General features: G+C 65.5%; 1 protein-coding gene across 11 annotated transcripts in view; it reads left to right on the top strand.

Annotated features, from left to right (window-relative positions):
- The first annotated feature begins 272 nt into the window (after positions 1–272).
- PLXNB2 (plexin B2) overlaps positions 273–19,365 on the top strand; it is a 29,567-nt gene continuing 10,474 nt past the window's right edge. For 3 of the 11 annotated variants that reach the window (XM_081249596.1, XM_081249599.1, XM_081249600.1), the window contains exons 1-7: positions 13,614–13,678; positions 16,110–17,196; positions 17,526–17,708; positions 17,803–17,931; positions 18,473–18,573; positions 18,668–18,794; positions 19,197–19,350. In XM_081249596.1, the coding sequence (XP_081105722.1) occupies positions 16,123–17,196; positions 17,526–17,708; positions 17,803–17,931; positions 18,473–18,573; positions 18,668–18,794; positions 19,197–19,350 (1,768 nt within the window). In that variant the 5' untranslated portion in view covers positions 13,614–13,678; positions 16,110–16,122. Of the gene's footprint in view, positions 364–8,053; positions 8,195–11,310; positions 11,403–11,966; positions 12,020–13,598; positions 13,679–14,034; positions 14,187–16,109; positions 17,197–17,525; positions 17,709–17,802; positions 17,932–18,472; positions 18,574–18,667; positions 18,795–19,196; positions 19,351–19,365 lie in introns of those variants that run through there. The other 8 variants (XM_081249603.1, XM_081249606.1, XM_081249602.1 and 5 more) reach the window with 8 other exon arrangements.

Raw genomic sequence — 19,365 nt, forward strand, 5'->3', positions numbered from 1 at the left:
CTGCACGCGAACCGGGCCGAACCTCCCCGGCGACGCGGTGCACTCGCCCACTGCGGCCGCCAGGAGCCGGGGACGCGGCGGGGGGGCGCGCGGGGAGCGCTCCGCCCGGCGGGCCCCCCTTCTCTCCCTCCCCACCCCCGCTCTCCCCTCTCCCTCTCCCTCCACCTCTCCCTCTCCCTCTCCCTCCACCTCTCCCTCTCCCTCTCCCTCCCTCTCTCCCCCGCCGGGGGCGGGGCCGCTGCTCCCGCGCGCTCCGGCCCCTCCGCGGCCACACAAAGGCCCGTCTCCATGGCAGCCGCGCTGGCCTCAGCGCTGCGCCGATCGCGGCACGGGCGCCATCGAGCCTCGGCGGCAGACGAGCAGGTACGGGAGTGGGGTACGGGGCCCGCGGGGCGGCCGCGCCAGTGGGGGGCTTCGCCGTCAGCGCCGCTCCGCTCTGGCCTGCGGCGCTCGGGACGCGGGGACTCGGACGGCTGCCGCCCGGCGGAGGGAGACTTGGGCTTTGGCCGCCGTCCGTGCGTCCGGCCGGCCGGGGCCGGGCCGCTCCCTCCTCGCGCTCTTCCAGGTGGCGGGCGAGGCCCGCGGCGCCGAGGGCAGCGGGCCTGGCCCAGCAGAGGGTCCCCAGCCGGGCGCCGCGCCCTCTCCCGCCGCCCGCGTCCCTCCGGAGCCGCTCGGACCGCTTCTCGTTCCCGATCCTCCCTCCCTACTCATGCCCGCTGCCCCTCCAGCCACCGAGATCCGTGCACTGGGCGGGGATCGGCCCTGCTGTACAAGAGCTCCAGGCCCGCGCCCACCCAGCCTTGGTACCTGGGGTGGCCGAGCCCTGGCTTTCCCCAGGGAGCTGGGCCCGCGGTCAGGCCTTGGCAGCCCCTGAACCCCTTGGGGACTTGTGAGGCGGGCATAAGCCAGGACCACCCTGGGAGCCCCTGGTCTGCACCTGGCCAGGCTGGAAGGCGGGCGCAGGGTTCCCGGTTGGGACTAGGGGTGGCTTGGCACCAGCACCAGCACCTGGCAAGTCCTGGTGGCCCTGGGCCTGCTTCACCACAGAGCCAGCACCCACAGTTCCCAGTGTTTGTTGGTGTGGTGTTTGGGTGGACGCTCTGGGACCCAGGAAGTGAGTACAGGAAGTCTCTGTACTCACTGCCAGGACCCTGCCCCTCTATGTGCAGCCTCCTGTAGGAAGCCCTCCAAATGGGCCCTTCCCACCCATCTGTGCTCAGGTTGCTTGGCAGATATGAGGGGGGTCCCTGAGCCCAAGAGCCTCAGAGCTTCCTGCCACATCATTGGCCTCCTCTTCCCAGCAACTTGGTAAAGGAAGGAAGGGGTCTATCCATGCCCTGGGCCTGTGGTGGGGGTCAAGACTAGGGGTGAAGCTTGACCCGCAAAGCCAGTGGAATGTTCTGGAGCTCGGAAGGCTCTCCGTGCCTGCCCTGGGGAGCCCCTGTCATGTCTAACTGCAGCCCCTGTGTGCCCCCCACGCACCCGGGCCGGGCCCCGTGGAGATGGGAGAGCACGGCCCCCAGGGGTGGGAGCTCTCAGCCTGACCCCGTTGGGGATGTTCCCGGGCACAGAGCGGGGAGTCTGAGAGCTGGACAGCTGCCGGGGTGTGTGTGGGGGAGGCGTTCTTCTGCTCTGAGGTGAGGGTCCTGGGAGGGTAGGGTCAGCATCGGCCTGGCTGAGCCTGTTGGGTGTTTTTTTATGGCGTGTCAGCTTTTAGGAATCCCCAGAGAAGACTGAGGACGAGCAGGTGGTCTCGGCAGATCTGGGCCTGTCACCTTTTCCCGCCGTACCTATAGGGGGCCCACCTCCGTCTGCCGGGTATGGGGAGGCTTGAGGTCTGGCCAGGGGCTCCTTGCCCCAAGAGGGGAGGGAAGTTACAGAGAAAAACAAGGGTTTGGAATGCAAGTCCCCCCTCCCCCGCCGGCCGCCTGCCAAGAAGGAATTATTTTGGATTATCCAGCCGTGTCCAGTCACCCAAGGGGTGGGGAGGCTAGAGCTGGGGGAGGCTACAGCCGTGGGAGAGAGATCCACTTCCGGGGCCGTGGGTTGAGAGCCCCAGAAGGGAGGGACGGGCAAGTCTGGGCAGCTCCACCACCTCCAGTGGCTGCTCAGACCGGTCAGGGGCGGGGTGGGAGGGGATGCGTCACCCTTGAGATGGAGAACGCCCGAGGTCGGCCCCAGCAGGCCCCGCCCAGTGGGCCTGGCGTGGGCCCAGGCCCCCTGGGGGAGGCCGTGGGGCCAGAGGAGTCCTAGACTCCTGTTCTCAGGACCCAGGGGGTCCAGTGTGGCTGCCCTCCAGCTCTGGGTTCAGGGACACACCTTGGGCTGGTTACTTACACCTGTGTGGCGCTTCCCTGGGGTGGCGGGGCAGGTAGGGGTGTGACTTAGGCTGCTTAGAGTGGTGGGGCACTGGGATCTCCCTTAGGCCGAATCTCTGGCCATTCTCCTGCCTCTTGACTGACTCACTAACTAGCAGCTGATGGATGCACCACTTCCCTCCAAGCCCCTCGGACAGCCCAGCCCTCACCCCCACGTCCCCACCCAACTTGGATGTGGCGCCTGTTAGTCCATCCCACAGGTGAAGGATCCCATAGGGGAGGGGTCCCACAGGTGAGGGGCCCAAGGCCAGAGATGCGAGGAGCCGTCTGGGATGCTGCCCCTGCCGCTTGGGCTCCCAAGGTCCGTGTAGGCATGTGTGCAGCCACCCACCCAGTGGCCCCTGTAGGGACCACGCTGCAAGGCAGAGCTGGCAGCTGGGGCAGCGTGCAGTAAACCCAGGGGCCTGGCCTCAGCCCAGGTGAGTGGAGCAGAAGAGATTGGACTGGAAGGCACTGGGGTGGGCTGGCAGCCTGGGGAGGGATCCATATGGCATGTGCCCCTCTCCCCCAGGACAGCTTGGTTGCAGGCACTTGAGCCGTCCCAGGACCTGGGCCATTCTGGGAACATCGTGATGTCCTGTTCCCTGCCTTGAACTCGCACCCTGGGGGCCGGAGGTGAAGCCCTGGGACCAGGGGAGTGAACTGGTGGGGACAGGCTGTGGCTTCAGTGCTCTCCCCCATGGCCCCTTCTCTGGTCTGGGCAGATCCGCGCTGAGGTGCCAGGTCCTCTGGTCCTCCTTCTGTGTCCTTCTTACTCACGTCAGGCCTCAGTCCTTTCTGCCGCAGCAACAGGCACCAGCCTCCTGCCTTGGCTTCCTGGGTGGGGGGAATAAGCTTTTCTTCCCTGCTGAAGAGCCTCTTGGGCCCAGAGCCTGCCCTGGACCAGGGTGTGGGGAAAGCAGTCAGGGGAGGAGGTGAGCTATCAGACCTGCCAGAACTCAACCCAGGCTGGTCTCCCAGCTGAGCTGGATGCAGGTTCACTGGGGGCCAGTCCCTAGTTGGCAGTGGGGGCTGGGCAGAGTCCCTCCCCCTGAGGCTAATGGCTCTGTGTATTTGGGGTGGGGTGGGGTGGGTGGGGCCTCTAAATGTCTTTGGTCTCAGATTACAGGCTGGACCGGTGGTTGGTGGCCTGTAATTGGTGGGGGGCACTGGGGTGCATGGGGGCTGGGGAAAGCACTGTTGCTTCCCTTTTTCTCTCCAGGCCACATGTGGTCTCTTCATGGTTTTCCCTTCTGTGATTTCACATCCTCTGATGGGCTCCTGCTTCCCTCTGCCCCTGGGGCTTTGAGGACCTCGTTCCCCCTGCTGACCAGGCAAGAACCCTGCCCTTTCCTGGGCCCCCCCGAGCCAGACCGGGGCACAGCTGCTCCCAGCCCTTCCCTCCCATCCGGCAGGGCTCCTGAAGGGCGGGGCAGGGCCTCTGCTGTCCTGCCCCCAGTGCCTACCCCTGTGGTATTCACGAACCTGTGACAGTGACTGGACCCAGAACCCCAGACGGAGCCCGGGGTGGCCAGGGGCACACCTGTCGGTCTGCCCCTCCAGTCACAGGGAGGAGCCCAGGGCTGGCCCCCCACCTGGAGCTGGGGTCCTATTTCCCACCCTTTGGTCCCCCATCTGCAGCTCAGCACCCCCTTCACACGAAGAGTGGCTCTCCCAGCACTGCTCCCACCGTGGCTGACAGCTTTCCACCCTGTGGGCTGGCCAGTGGCCCACCCGAGTGCCTGGTGCCCCTGTGTGCTAGGCAGAGGAGGTGCTCTCCTGGGCTGGGGGTGGGGCATCTGGGAAGAGGGCCCAGCTTGGTGCCTCTGTCCTCACGTGATTTCTGAAACCTGGCAGTTCTCCATCCTGGTGCCAGGTGAGTCCTGGCCTGGGGACCGTGGGAGCAAGAGTGAGGCCTTTGGGTGCAGCCTGGATTCTGACCCCAGTGCTGGCGTCAGCCCTGCCCTGCACTCGTCCCTTCCGGATGTGGAGACCAGAGCCCTCGGTGCAGTTGGCCGGCAGTTCCCATGGGGGGTTCTGGGAGGAGGGGCACCGTGTTGAGCTCAGATCTCGAGCTCAGATCTCTGTGACGCGGCCCCCGCTGGACCCCCTCCTCAGGAAGGGCAAGCAAGAGGAAAAAGGTTTGATGTCAGCCTTGCAGAAGGCCACCTGTGTCAACAGAGTCTGGGCAGGGGCGTCTGCTCCCGAGGCAGGGACAGTTCCGGCTGCTGGCCTTCTGCTCCGATCTGGGCTCCCTGAGCCAGCATGCCACCTGTGTAGGGCATGGGCCCTGCGTTGATTGGGGCTTTTCTGGGGGGCGCCGTCAACTCCCCTCCAGGCACCCTGCCCAGCGCCAAGCTGGTGGCTGAAGGCTGAGGCGGCTCCAGGGCTCCTCGGCCATGGCCGGACGTGCAGCATGGGTGACAGTGGGAAGAGGGTGACTGGCTTGGTGCCCACCTGGGTCCTTGAGTGCTGGAGGGAGGGGTGCTGAAGGGGTCTGGGGACAGCCCTGATAGGTTAGGGAGCATGGGTCTGTCTTGGGGTACAAGGGGGCCTGTGGCACGAGCGGCAGGATTGGGGTGGCCAGGGGCTGTGGACCCGGCCATGGGAGGTAAGCTCCTGGACCATTAAGAGGTGTGGGCTCTGGGCCTGAACGTGGATTCTAGCCCCCAGCCCCAGCCCAGGGCGTCATCAGAGCCAGGGGGGGCCTACTTTGGAGGAGGGCCAGGGCCCAGGACACTGCCGTGGTGAGGCTGCTGCCCTCCCCAGGGAAGCTGGCTGCTGTCCCGCTTGCACCAGTGGTGGGACCAGAGCTGAGTGAGTTGGCGGGGCCGAGGGCTGGCGGTGGGAGTGAGAGGCCCCAGCGCAGCCCACCCGCTCCATCTCAGCCTTGGAGTTGCTCCCCCGGACGGGCTGGGGGACGTGAGGGGCTGGGCCCCCCCCCCGTCTTGGCATCGGGCCTGATTCGGGGGCCACCGTGAGCCGTCTCAGGACCTGGGGAAGGATGTCAGGAGTGGGGATGGGAGGCCAAGGAGGCAAGAGGAGGAGACCCAGGCAGGAGAGCCAGCCACGCTTCCTGCAGGCGGCCCCTGGCCCTACCCCTGTGTGTGACAGCTCCTTGCTGAACTAACTGAGTGAGCCGCTGAGGGGGTGGGTGCTGGGCCTGGCCCCAGGGACCTGTGGGCTACTTCCTGGGTGTGTGGTCCCAGGGAGGCCGGGTGCCCGCCTCCCCCCCATGCAGTCCCGGCCACCTTGCTGCCCCCTGACCCCTGCACCATTGTCCCATTCACCACTCTGCCTTCCCCTGAGCTGGGGTATTTCCTTGCTGGAAACTCCCGGTCCCTCTGCCCTTCCAAAGCCTAACCCTAACCCGGACCACCGCCCCACCCTGAGCCTGGACTCCAGATCCTACCCAGCCCCCCAAGCACCCTGCACCTCACCAGGCCCTGACCTCGCCTGGGCAGAGACCGGGCCAGCGGCCTGGAGCCATCCCCCCACGCAGATGGCCCTGGCCCACCTTTCGCACACAAGTCCCTCGAGGCCAGCTCCAGGCCTGCCCAGCTCCTCCAGGCCCCTCGGCCCTTCTGGGCGTGCTGGGCAGATGCAGTGCTGGGGCTGCCCGAGGCTCACCCAGCCCGGGTGCTAGGGTCTGGGGCTCTTTGTCCCGGAAACACTCTGGGCCTGGGGCAGACATGTGTGCCTGCACATGTGTGCTCACGTGTGTGTGAATGGTGGCTGGCATGCCAGCTGGGCACAGCGCCCCAGGCTAATTGTGGGGTTCGGCTGTATTGGAGGAGGGGGTCGGGGTGACCGCTGAGGCGCTGACAGACTGACTGGGAGATTACAGGTCTGGCCGGCTCCTTGCTCGCTCAGGCCCTCACCCGTCCGCCCCCATGTCCCACTCCTGCCTCCTGCACACGGCCTGGGAAAGGAAGGGGGCTCCGGGCGGGTAGCATCCAGCCAGCTGTGGGAGGTGAGCCTGGAAAGGGGAGGTGAGTGCGGGCAGCTCAGCGGTGGGCGCTGGCAGGCGGGGGCAGACCTCAGAACCAGTGGCTCCTGCCTGCGTGGAGCCCGATGCCCCCAGCACTGCTTCCAGCTTCTCCCGGCTGGGACTGGGGAACGGGGGCGCAGCTCCTCATCCAGGAGCCCCTCCGGTGCTTGGGCGGCTGGGCTGCTCCCGTTGGCCTCATCTGTGCTCCCGATGCCCTGCAGTGCCTGGCCTCTCTCAGCCGGCCCCAGCCCACATCTGGCCTCTCCCAGTATCTCACCCTGTCTTCCTGTCCCTCTCAGCCTGACCCTGACAGGCTGTCCCTGGAGAGGTGGTCTCTGGAGGATGTCCACACTTGCCTGAGTGCCAGCCCCGTTCATCTGTTCACTGGGTGTTGACTGCGGCCGCTGTGTGCCAGGGCCGACAAGCTGCTGGGAGCTCCACGGGGGCTCCCGGACCCTGGAGGGTGGAGACTTGTCCCTCTGTCCCCAGCACACAGCACCGTCGTGTGGCACACAGGAAGCCCTTGGGGGCTTCGGGCTGAGCAGATGGGGCAGGTCTGCGGGCCCATTTGGGAGGTCCCCACGAGCATGGGGAAGTCGATGGAGGCGTTAAGCTGCAGGGTGTCCTGACGGGAAGGGCTGCTCTGCAGAGAAGAGACGTGGGCGAGCCTGGGGGGGGAATCAGAAAGGGGCCCAAACCGAGTCCAGGTGGGACACAATGGTGGCTGGGACTCAGGGGGGTGGCCAGGAGGAGAGTTGGGTCTTGCATCATGGTGGGGCGTCTGGGCCCCAGAACCTACTGAATCCCATCTTGTGTCCTGAGGGTCTGGGAGGCCCAGGAGGCTGCTGGCAGCGCCCAGGCAGGTATTCTTGAAGGACAGTAATCGATTGAAACCGAGTCGTCCTAAGCCGTCTCTCCACGCGGTTAGGCACCACATGGTGAAGCAGCGACGGGGTCGGAGCAGGGCCCGACTGCCAACAGCATGGAGACCCCAGTCTGGGTCAGCGCCCACGCGGCAGGGTCTGCAGTCATGGGGGCGTGGGAGGCTGCGGCTGCGGCACACACCCTGGGGCTTTGCCGGGTGAGCCCCCGAGACACCTGAGGGCGAGGGCTGGGTGCAGAGACACTGGTCACGGTGACCTCGGGTATCAGACGGAGGGGCTGAGAGGCGGCCTGGGTGCACAGGACGGGAAGGAGTGGGAGGCTATGGACTTGGCTGGGGGGAGGCCCATGGGATCAGGGGGAGCGGGCCCGAGACCCCAAAGGCAGGTGGCAGAGAAAGCCCTGGGGTTTGTTTCTCTGCGCCCACTCCCCCTTGGCCTGGGGTCTTGGGCCTTTGACCTTCTCGCGGCCACCAGGCAGGGGTGATTTTCATGCTGGGACCCCGAGCCCAGGCTGCAGGGGGAGGCAGCCCCGGCGGGGATGGGCAATCTGGCCCCACAGCCTCTGCCGGAGGACGGAGGAACCGGGCTTTGAGCCGGGCTGGTGGGGAGGCGACACCCTATACACCTGGGAGGGGTCCTGTGGGAGGCTCTCCCAGCGCTGACGCAAGGCCCAGGCTAGACGTCAGGCTGTCCCTAGAGCCCGGCCCCGCCCACGCCTGCTCCTAGGTGGCTGTGCGGGGAGCTCGGCCTTTGCCCGGTGAGTCTGGCGGGATGGGGGCTGGGAGCTGCCGGCTGCGGCTGGGGCCTCGGCGGATCACGGGCCTACCGCGGAGCGGGGGGCCTGGCCACCGCGCCCTTCCCGGCCAGAGGATAGCCTGACGCCCCGCGAGGCTCCTTGGGGACGGGTCCCTGGGCCCACGTGGCCGTGGCCGCCGCCGCCGCCGCCGTCACGGCGACCGGAGGTCAGGGTCCTGCCGACCGCGCGCCCTGGGTCCCCTGGGAGGCTCGTCAGAGGCCCGCTTGTTCCCCTCGGGGGCGCGGGGTGCGGGCGGGGCTTCCGGAGGGGTCGTCCGCCGGGGCCGCGCCGCCACCTGGTCGCCTGGGGTTATGATGCCAGGCCGGCCCTCCCCGTCGGGGGACCGCCCCACCTCCCGGGCTGAACTCAGACCCGGGGCCACAGGCGGGCGCGGTGGGACCGCGGGGCTCCCTTTCACTCTGGCCCAGGGGCCCCGACGCTCCCCCCGGCCCCATTCGCGCCCCTCCCTCGCACTTGTTTTGAAAACGGCGGAGGCTCGGATTTGCCGGCGTCTCGCCTGTTTAGTTTTCTCTGATTTGTTTCGCGCTCCCGGCTAATTGCAGATTTGCATTTTCGCCCCGAGAACGGAGCGGAGGCCGGTCCCCTGCAGCCAGCTGCCGGGCGGGGGAGGGGCGGCGCCCGAGGCGGGACAGCCACCCTCCTGCCTTCTGGCCTGGCCCCGGGGCGACGCGGCCCCCACCCTCTCCGCCGGGTGTTGGCTGCTCCACCCCCGCGTTGGGGGTCCGTAGTGCCCTCCACACGGTGCTAAGACCCGCCCCCCCATCTCAGGGTGTCCCTGCCTTGGGCTTGAGCCTTAGCCGGAATCGTCCGTTTCTTCGTGTCTGCCTGAGCCCGAGTCCCTGTCCTGGTCTCTGGGTCCCCTTCCTGAGCCCACAGGCTGCCAAGGGCCTCCACAGACCTGGCTGCTGTGCACTATTTTGACTTCAGCTTTAAGAAGTTGCTCAATCTGTGTTTGCTTGACTCTAGTGACAGGGAGATCTAGCCCGCACCCCAGGGCCCTCCTCCCGGGGGGACCAAGACCGGAGGGGGACCCTGACAGCCCTGGTCTGGCCTGAGGATCCTGCCTTTCCCCAGTGGGCACCTCCTGTTTACCTTTTCCTGGTGTGGGGGGCAGCTACTGCTTAGAAGAAAGGAACCCGAGGAGGGGGAGCCTCAGGGGACCCAGTGGCCGAGGCTCCTTCCTATTGCTTCCCACTCCTGTGGACGTGCGAGGAGAGGCCTGGACCGCCCGCAGCCCGGTCCCCATCAGCGCCCTGGCTGGGGGAGGACACACCACCGTGTGCGTGAGGCTGAGGGACCAGCTGTAGGGGCACATGTACTTTCAGCTTCCTCTGCTGTGTGTCACCCCCTTGCCGGTTCACTGGGCTGAGACCCACCTGAGGTCTCAGATCTTGTGTTCAGACCTTGCTCACCAGTGAAGACCATAGACCACAGCGGAGGAGTGACGGTCCTGCAGGGCCAGGTCAGGATGGGTGCCTCAGGCTTCTGAGGGATGGGCAGGAGTTTCCCAGGGGGAACAGCAAAAGCAGAGACATGGCGACATCATGGCGTCCCCCTGAGTTCCTCCTCCACTGAGAGGACAACTGAAGGATTTCTGCACACGTATTCACTTACACCTCGCGGCAGCCCACTTGGGTTGGTGCTGTTATTACCCCCCATGTCACACCTGGGGAACTGAGGCACAGTGTAAGTTTGTAAAGAGCCCACATAAGCCAGGTAGAAAGAGACAGACCTGGGATTTGAACCCAATAATATGACTCCAGAACTCAGCCCCTGAGGCCCCTCTGGGCAGCAGCATTGGGTGTGTGATTGTGGGGTGGGGGACACCCATGGCCTCAGGGGCCTGTGGGTGTTTGGGAGAGTGGCCTTCATCTGAGATAGAAGGAATGACCCTCCAGAGCAGAGGCAGGATGGACACGCTGGGGCAGCTGGGGGCCAGGACAGCGTGGTTGAGGGGCCGGGTTAGGAAAGGGGAGGGGGAGGGGATCAAGTTTCATTCTGGAGGACGTGCTGGCTGGAGGAGCCTGATGTTGGAAGGAGAAATTGGAGCGTCTGAGGGGTGGGTCCACCCAAGGGGGTCACTTGGGGCAGGTCTGTCGAGGGGTGAGGTGGTGGCTGTGGAGGCTGGGTGTGTGGGCTCAGGAAGAGGGTGTCCCTTGGAAGAGGCTAGCCTCCCTTGGTGACACCTGTAGCACGCACACCCCCCGCCAGGGAGGAGCGTGGGCCAGTGGAGGGCAGTGCACAGGGCACATGGAGGCCAGAGTGATGTCCCTTCAGGGTGGCAAGTCTGCATGCCCTGTGCCCTTGTATGCTGTGGACCCCGAGCTCAGCCTCCACCTGGACTGGTTGCAGCCTCGAGGCCAGGCCCGGTCCAGATTTCTCATGCTGCTCCATCATCCTGACGCCCTGTGGTTTGGCCCCTGAGTTTTGCCCCTTTCACAAAGGCTGTGTTGTCGAGTGCCTAGGGCAAAACACACCCCTCACCCTCGCACCTGGAGCCCTGAGCCCCTCTTCCCAGGTTAACCCTTCACTGCTCAGCCAGGGGCTGAGGGCACCACAGGGATTTCCTGCCTGTGTGCGCAAGTGTGGCACCCACATCCCCGCAGGCCTTGCCCCTGCTGGTCTCCTTTGGACCGGCCGTGGGTCCTCCCAGGCCTGGGCCCTACTCGCAATATCGTTCCCCACGTTGGGGGAGTGCCTGGGGGGGGTACGGGGGGAGCAGGGCCTGACCCTGGTGGAGGAGGTATTGGGGGCATGCTGCTGGGGAGGGCAGCCAGGCAGGGAGCCAGTGGGCCACGGCTGAGGAGACCTGGGGAGGAGACCTGGGATAGGCCCGGAGAGATGGTTGGGGTGTGGTCACTGAGCACCTGGAAAGCCGTGTCCTGAGGCAGAGTGGGGCTGGAGGGGGTCTGATTATTATTATTAACACAGACCTCTTTTTATTTAGACAAGTAGTATGTAAATATATCCTTCTAAAATTTTTTTCCAAAACTGGCAAATGAAGTTGCTTTGCTGTCCCAGCATGGCCCACCCACCTTCATCAGCACCATGGTTTTTCAGGGTCCTCTGGTTGCATGCTGGGTGGTTGCCAAATTTTCACTATAATGAACTGTGCTGAGAAGTATCCTTGGACTAGTCCTCCCTGTGGGTACACATGGGTGTTTATCCAGGAGAGGATACAATAGCAAGCCTTGCTGAGTGCTACAGTGTAACAGGCTCTCCCAATGCTTTTCCGGCAGGAATAATTTAGTTGTTACAAACCCCTGGGGGAGCTCACCATGACTGTCTCCACTTCACAGATGGGGAAATGAGGCTCAGAGAAATTAAGTAATTTGCCCAAGGTCACACAGCTAGTAAGTAGAATTGCGGGGTCGTGTGTATGCATGTTTTTCAGAAAGCAAGTTTAATTTTAATCAAAGTAATATATTTACCTAGTTTAATAAGCAGACAGTACCAAGAGACTTAATGAGAAGCTGTTCCCTGCCCTTTTCTTCCTCTTTTTTTTCTTCGTTTTTTTTTTTCTTCCTCCTGTTCAGCGCAGCTTGCAGAATCTTTCCCCGACCAAGAATTGAACCCAGGCCCCCGGCAGTGAAAATACAGAGTCCTAACCACTGGACCCCCAGGGAATTCCCTCTGCCTTTTTTGAGCAGAGGCAAGAGGGGCGGTGTCAGGCATACACACCAAGTGGGCATGTGTGCACTGGGGTGCTGGGCTAGGGGCTGGGAGGCCCATGTCTGGGGGGGAGCCGTGAGGGCGGGGTGGAGGAGCCTGGAGTTGAGGTTCTCCTGCTCCAGGGTGGCATAGGCCAGCTGGGGTCCCATGGGCTGTTCCTCGCCCCCCAGATGTGGAGCAGAGGAGAGACAAGGAGCCAGGGGTCAGGCTTGTGGTGAGACCACTGTCTCTCCTTTGCTTCCTAGAGGATCTCCATGCTGGCCTGGAGCAGAGACTGAGCTGGACTACTGGAGCCTGGGTGAGTGAGGGCTGGGCACCGCCTGGGGAAGGCAGGGGGGCCACAGCCACGCAGTGAAGGCGTCTGGTGTCCCTGAGGCTCTGGTCCGGTCGGGCCCGGTGTGCAAACGTCTGCCCGAACCCAGGTGCCCTAGCTGTGGGGTCTGCTGTCAGGCCCCCCAGTTCTCTGATGGGGGCCAGGATTTGCTTGGGAGGGGTGGGCTCTGCTGTGAGACTGGGGCTGTGTTTGGGCGCTGACTGCAGTGCTGGAATCTGGAACGTTAGGGCCGGGAATTTGGGCTGGGGGAGGGGGCGCCTGGCCAGACGCCTTCCTGGCCAGCAGCAGGCTGGAGTTTGTGCGACTTCTTGGAAGTGCACCTCCGGGCTTCGGCCAGGAAGAGGCGTCTGATGCCCCTGTGGAAATCCCCGCTGGCCCGGTGAGCAAGTGGGGGGTCCCAGGCTGCCTTCAAAACAGGAAGCGCCCGTTCCAGGAACGCCAGCCGCAGGAAGTTTTGCCGGCTGTGCCTGGCACCTCCCGCGAGGCCGGCCTGAGCGCTGCCTCTGGTCAGGTGGTTCACCCTTTGCTCCTGTGGGCCTGGCCAGGCAGGTCACCTGAGGCTTTGTTTGTCCCGGAAGTGGAGGGAGCTGCTGCCTATCATTGTCACCCAGGTCCCTCCTGCCAGACCGTGTGACCTGGGCTCAGCGTGAGGGGCCCCTGGAACCCTCAGACTTGAGGCTCACTCTGCCCACCACCCAGAGGGGTCCTGGGGCAGGGGGTCCTGGGGCAGGGAGCCCAGGTCTGGCCCTGGCCTGCTTGAGGGGGGGCGGGGCGGGGGCAGCAGCACAGTATCTGGGCCAGTGTTACTGTCAGCAGAAAGACCTGGTCCTGCTCCGTGACCGCACACATGGCTTTCATGGAGCACTCCTGGTGTGCCAGCCCTGGGGGCCCCTGGGGCCAAGGACAGGGCTGGGCTTCTGCCCCAGGGGCTCAGTCAAGTGGACATCAACCAGAGGGAGGCCAGAGCATTCTTCTTCTTTTTTTTTTTTTTTGCGGTTCGCGGGTCTCTCACTGTTGTGGCCTCTCCCGTTGCGGAGCACAGGCTCCGGACGCGCAGGCTCAGCGGCCATGGCTCACGGGCCCAGCCGCTCCGCGGCATGTGGGATCTTCCCTGACTGGGGCACGAACCCGTGTCCCCCGCATCGGCAGGCGGACTCTCAACCACTGCGCCACCAGGGAAGCCCCAGAGCATTCTTTTTTATGCACTGTGACCCTCCGATCTCCTGGGTTCTGTCACGTCTGTGAGCTACCAGGACTGAGGCAGGGCTCAGGGTCACAGCAGAGCTCTTTCAGAAGTGGGGGGGCGCCCAGGAGTTCCCCCGCTTGGTCGATTCTGGCTTCAAGTCCTAGGCGCGCTGCCGGCCGGCAGAGGGGCCTGGACACGGGTCCATCGGGGACCAGGGGGCCAGCTTCCATGGGTGGCCTGGGCTCGGGCGGCTCCAGCTCCGGCCGCGGCTCCGCCCCCGCCCGTCCGTCCGCACCCGCAGGTCCGCCCCCGCCCGCCCGCTCCCTCCCTGGGCTCCGGGAACATTCCATTCATTCCCCGCTTGCCGCGGCGGCCCGTGGCCGGAGCCACAGCCGCCGCCAAAGCCGAGCGGGACCAGAGTCGCGGCGGGGACTCGGGTGAGCGGGGCCGGGGCGGGGGTGGGTAGGGCCAGCCTGGGCTCGAGGCCTTGGGGCCTGGACGCCCCCCGCCTCCGCGGCGCCGGGGAGCGGACTTTGCGCCGCGGCGGGCGAGCCAGCGAGCGCGGGGGCGGGGCGGCCGGGAAGCTGGGGCGGCGGGGGAGGGGCGGTAGGGGGCGGGGCCCTGCAGCCTTGCCCTTCCCCGCCCCCGCTCCCCGAGCCCTGAGCTAAGGTACCAGAGGGTGCCTGAGCGCCCGGGGCTTCTCCTGGCGCGCCCGGTTCTGTGCAGCCCTGGCGTCGCGGGCGTCCCAGCTCCAGCCTGGGGATTTTCTGAACTGCGCCCTCCTCTCCCCTAGACGGCCTCGGTTGCCCGCGGAGCCGAGCGGAGTCTGCGGTGGCAGAGGCCCGCCTCCGCCCAGGATCTGCACGGCCTGCGCGCGGCCCTGTGAACTCTTCCTGTCTTTGGCCAAAGGCACCATCTCCTCCCCAACCTGGTCACCTCGTCTCGGTGCGGCCTGGGGTCACCCTGTCTCCTCATCCCACCGCCTTCTCTTAGGCCATTTTCACCTCCTTCCCAGGTCCCTACTGTCTCCTGGACACTGTCAAGCCAGCCTGCGGGTGGCTCCTCTCCCAGCGGCTTGTGAGGAGGCCTGTGGGGTCCCCAGGGGCCCGGCAGGAACTGAGCACTCCAGAGCAAGGGGCTTCAGTGCACAGCTGAGGGGCACCTTCCCCAGTCCTGAGACTTGCCCCTTTCAGTGCCCTGTGGTGGTTCTGGGGTGCAGAGGGCTTTGTCACTTGGTTACGCTTCCTCGAGGGGCTTGTGGAATGTCGTGGAGACTCAGAACAGAGGGACGCAGTGGGGGATAGAGAACAGCCACAGCCTGGCCAGGGGGCTTCCTAGTGGCTCAGGCAAAGAAGGAAGCTGGCTTGATGTGAGAATCACAGGGTCCATCCTATTCCAGTCAGCACAGCTTTGCCCAAAGCCAGTGCCCCCCAAAGAAACGTCTCCCCTGGCCAAGGAATGGAGCAGACAGCCTTCTGCCTTCCTGGAGGAGGAGGATGCAGGGCAGGCTGTCAAAGGGGAGGAGAAAAGTAATTGTTTCTTGAGGGGATGAGAGCATTTCCAGGGCGGTGGTGTTTGAGGGGGCTGTGGGGGGCGTGTCAGCTCCTCTGTAGAGGTGCAGCGGCCGTGGGGGGAGTCTGGGAGGCCACCCCCACTGGCCACCCTCTCACAATCTGTGCCTGAGCTCCTCATGACCCTCTGCCGTTGGGGTCAGTCTCCACTCGGCCACGTGGCATGGACAGCTGCCCTAAATGTCCTGCTGGGCACAGGTCCCCTCAGGGACGGTTCCGGCGGGTCCAGGAGTAAGGGCTCACGCACAGATTGTGAGAGGGTGGCCGGTGGGGGTGGCGGCCAAGACCACTTCAGGGGATTCTGATCAGGGTCCCAAGGGCGGCGTTCGTGCTGGACCACCCCAAGGTGGGAGGGGCCTCCATGATGGGGACCCTGAGCCCACCCTTGGCCTTAGCAGCTCGCCCCCATACATCCAGAGACACGCACGGGCGTGCGCACATACGCAGGGACGTGTGTGTGCTCGGATGGACACCTGCACCCTGACGTGGCCTGCCCCGGCCCTGCACGCAGCACACCCCGTGGCCTCCAGGGTCCCCCCTCAGAGACCTGGTTCACCCCAGAACCCCCTCCCAGGACCTGCCTCCGGCGTGCCTGTGTCTGAGGGTCTGCCCTGGGTGGGGCACAGGCAGGGCGGGTGGATTGCTGGGGCCCTCCTGCTGGTTCATCAGGGGAAGGGGGGTTGGAGGGAGGGTCCGGAAGGCTTGGGGAGGGAGTGGGGAGGCAGGCCCACCAGTGGCTCTGCTGCTCCCCGTCAGATTACACCGTGTGTGCCGAGAGTCAGGCATAGAACAGGTGTGTGGCTCACCTGTTTGCATGTTCAGGGCCTGTCGGTCAGCTTGGGTCTGTGCTCTGGAGAGTGTGGTCTGGGGGCAGTGCCTCCCAGACCACTTGGAGCTCTTGGGGTCATGGGGTGTGAGGGTGGGCACATGCGTGAGTGTCTGGGAGACCTTCTGGAGGAGGTGCTGTTTAGCCTTGGAGGTGGGCCTGAAGGTGCTTTGGGAACCTGGGGGCAGAGGCCAGGGCGCAGTCCTCTGGGGGCGGCTGCACCCAGGCCTGGAGCTGCAGTGCTGGTGGCCTGGCCCGTCAGCGGTTAGGTTACAGGTGCTCCTTCTTGAGGAGGGCCGGGAGATGATCTCCTTGGAGATGAGAGTGGGTGTGTCTGGCCAGATGGGTGGGAAGGCAGGGAAGGGCTCGGGGAGCTCGGGTGGGCTGGGCAGGGTCAGGTACCGGGGGCCTCCTGTGGGTGGGGTGGGTCCTCTAGGCTGGGGCTCCCCTGACCCTCCTCTCTTTCCACAGGGTGCCGGGGGCAATGGCGCTGCAGCTCTGGACCCTGACCCTCCTGGGCCTGGCGGGCACAAGTGCGAGCCTGCGGTCCCGCAAGCTGGACTTCTTCCGCAGCGAAATGGAGCTGAACCACCTGGTGGTGGACGAGGTGTCGGGCGTGGTGTACGTGGGGGCGGTGAACGCGCTCTACCAGCTAAGTGCTGACCTGCAGCTGGAGCAGCGGGCGGCCACGGGCCCGGCCCTGGACAACAAGAAGTGCACGCCGCCTATCGAGGCGAGCCAGTGCCACGAGGCCGTGCAGACTGACAATGTCAACCAGCTCCTGCTGCTCGACGCCCCCCGGAACCGCCTCATCGAGTGCGGCAGCCTCTTCAAGGGCATTTGCGCCCTGCGTTCCCTGAGCAACATCTCCACGCTCCTCTTCTATGAGGACGGCAGTGGCGAGAAGTCCTTCGTGGCCAGCAACGATGAGAGCGTGGCCACCGTGGGGCTGGTGAGCACCACGGGCCCAGGTGGCGAGCACGTGCTCTTCGTGGGCAAGGGCAATGGGCCCCACGACAACGGCATCATCGTGAGCACACGCCTGCTGGACCGGACCGAGGGCAGGGAGGCCTTCGAGGCCTACACGGACCATGCCACCTACAAGGCCGGCTACCTGTCCACAAACACACAACAGTTCGTGGCTGCCTTCGAGGACGGCCCCTACGTCTTCTTCGTCTTCAACCAGCAGGACAAGCACCCGGCCCGGAACCGCACGCTGCTGGCGCGTATGTGCAAGTACGACCCGTTCTACTACTCCTACCTGGAGGTGGACCTGCGCTGCCTGGGCCCCGGCGACACCCGGGTCCCCGCCTTTGGCACCTGCCTGGCGGCCTCCGTGGCCCGGCCAGGCGCCACTGGGGTGCTCTACACTGTCTTCAGCACAGATGGCCGGGGCGGCGGGGGGCCACGGGCGGGCCTCTGCCTGTTCCCGCTGGACGAGGTCCACAGCAAGATGGAGGCCAGCCGCGACGCCTGCTACACGGGCACCCGGGAGGCAGGCCGGGACACCTTCTACAAGCCCTTCCACGGCGAGATCCAGTGTGGTGGCCACGGGTCGGTACGTGGCCTCAGCACGGGCTTAGACCACGCACTTGTGGGTCTGCACATGGCACTGCTTGCCGTGTCCACGTCCCACCTGCTTGTAAAGGTTGTGTGTGTGTGTGTGTGGTGTCCCTGTGGACAGGTGAGCGTGAGATGTGGGTGCCGCTTCTCCCAGGTGTCAGCCACGCTGGGCGTTGGGTTTGGGAGCAGTGTGCACATGGGTAGGGGCCCTGCCTGCCTGGGCCAGTCCTGGGGGATGTGTGTAGGGCCACGAGTGCTGGGAGCCGTGGTGGGGAGAGGCCTCGGGCGGGGGTCTGCACCCACCGTTGATGCCGTGGTCCATAGGGTGCCAGCGAGAGTTTCCCGTGTGGCTCGGAGCACCTGCCCTACCCGCTGGGCAGCCGAGACGGACTCTCGGCCATAGCTGTGCTGCACCGTGGAGGCCTGAACCTGACAGCCGTGACAGTGACGACCGAGAATGGCCACACCATCGCCTTCCTGGGCACCTCGGACGGCCGGGTCCTCAAGGTGAGGCCCAGGGCTGGGGCAGGGTGGTTTCCGGAGGGGTCCTCAGTGCACGAGGCCCCCTGCCCTCACCATGCACCTGCCCTCGTGCCCACAGGTGTACCTCGCTCCAGATGGCAGCTCCGCAGAGTATGGCTCTGTCCTTGTGGAGATCAACAAGAGAATCAAGAGGGACCTGGTGCTGGCCGCAGACCTGGCCAGTCTGTATGCCATGACCCAGGACAAGGTTGGCCTGTGGAGCCTGGGAGGAGGGGCCTTGGTGGTCCAGCCCCTAGAGACATGCAGAGCATGCTGGGAGGGGGGCCACCTCTCATCTCCTTGGGTCCTGACAGTGTCTCTCGAGCACCGTTCCCGTCTTTGAAACCGTTTCTCTCTGTTCTGTGTCTCTGGCCCGGCCTTGGGCCCCTCCTGACCAGAGGGTCAGTGCTCTAAGTGGGCCTTCCCCAAGTGCAAATAGGGAGGCGCGGGGCCCCAGGCAGCTTCTGTGAGCTCAGACGGTGGGGGACATGGGCCCTGGGATCCTGCGCCACCCGATCCTGGGTCAGGTCCAGCCTCCCGGCCGGGTCCCACAGAGCCTGGCCAGCAGCTGCTGCCTGGAGCCCTCACTGCCCATCCTCGAGTCGTGTTGAGGCTTCTAAGGCTTAGGGGTAAAGGTGGGATCAAGCTGGTGATCCCAGGACAGTCTGGCGACTGAGCGAGGGCCTTTGTGGCTGCTGGCCTGACCCCTGTGGTGGCCGCGGTCCTGCTCACCGCCCCGGTGCCCCCAGGTGTTCCGGCTCCCTGTGCAGGAGTGTGAGAGCTTCTCCACCTGCGCCCAGTGCCGCGGCTCACAGGACCCCTACTGCGGCTGGTGCGTCGTCGAGGGACGGTGAGCACCTGGGAGTCTGGGGGGCTCGGCCCCAGCCTGGGTCTGGGGGTGCCGCCCCACCCTGAGGGCTGATGGGTGCCCCCTGCCCCCGCAGATGCACCAGGAGGGCCGAGTGCCCGCGGGCCGAAGAGAGTGGCCACTGGCTGTGGAGCCGCAGTGAGTCCTGCGTGGCTGTCACCGAGGCCCAGCCGCAGAACATGAGCCGCCGGGCCCAGGGAGAGGTGTGTGGTGAGGGTGGAGGCAGGGGCGCTGCTGGCCTGGGCCTGTGGGGACGGCAGGAGGCCTGCGTAATATCTTGCTCCTGGACTGGACGGCCGTGCTGAGCCTGGGGACAGGGACCCCATCCTTTGTTGGGTCCCCTGGCCCCTTTGACCCGAGGGGCTCCTGAGAATCCAGGGCAGACCCAGGCCCTGTCCCAGGAGTGGCTTAGGTGACCATAGAGGGGCCCATTCAGATGAAATGGAGCCAGGTTCTAGAGGGTTCTCCAGAGGGCGGGTGTACACATACAGGAGGGCGTCCGGAGAACAGCCAGAGGACCGGGGTTCAGGGCAGGGGCGGGAGGTTGCCTGCACCCTGAGGCTGGGCAGAGGAGTCCCGCTGTGAGCTGAGTGGCCCTTCCGCAGGTGCACCTGACCGTCAGTCCCCTCCCGGCCCTGAGCAAGGAGGACAAGCTGCTGTGCCTCTTTGGTGAATCACCGCCGCACGTGGCGAGCATGCAAGGGGGCGCCGTGGTCTGCAACTCCCCAAGCAGCATCCCCAGCACGCCGCCTGGCCAGGGTGAGGCCCCGCCGG

Source organism: Mesoplodon bidens, assembly GCF_964165515.1.
Source record: "Mesoplodon bidens genome assembly, chromosome: 11".
In the NCBI taxonomy this organism is placed as follows: Eukaryota; Metazoa; Chordata; class Mammalia; order Artiodactyla; family Ziphiidae; genus Mesoplodon; species Mesoplodon bidens.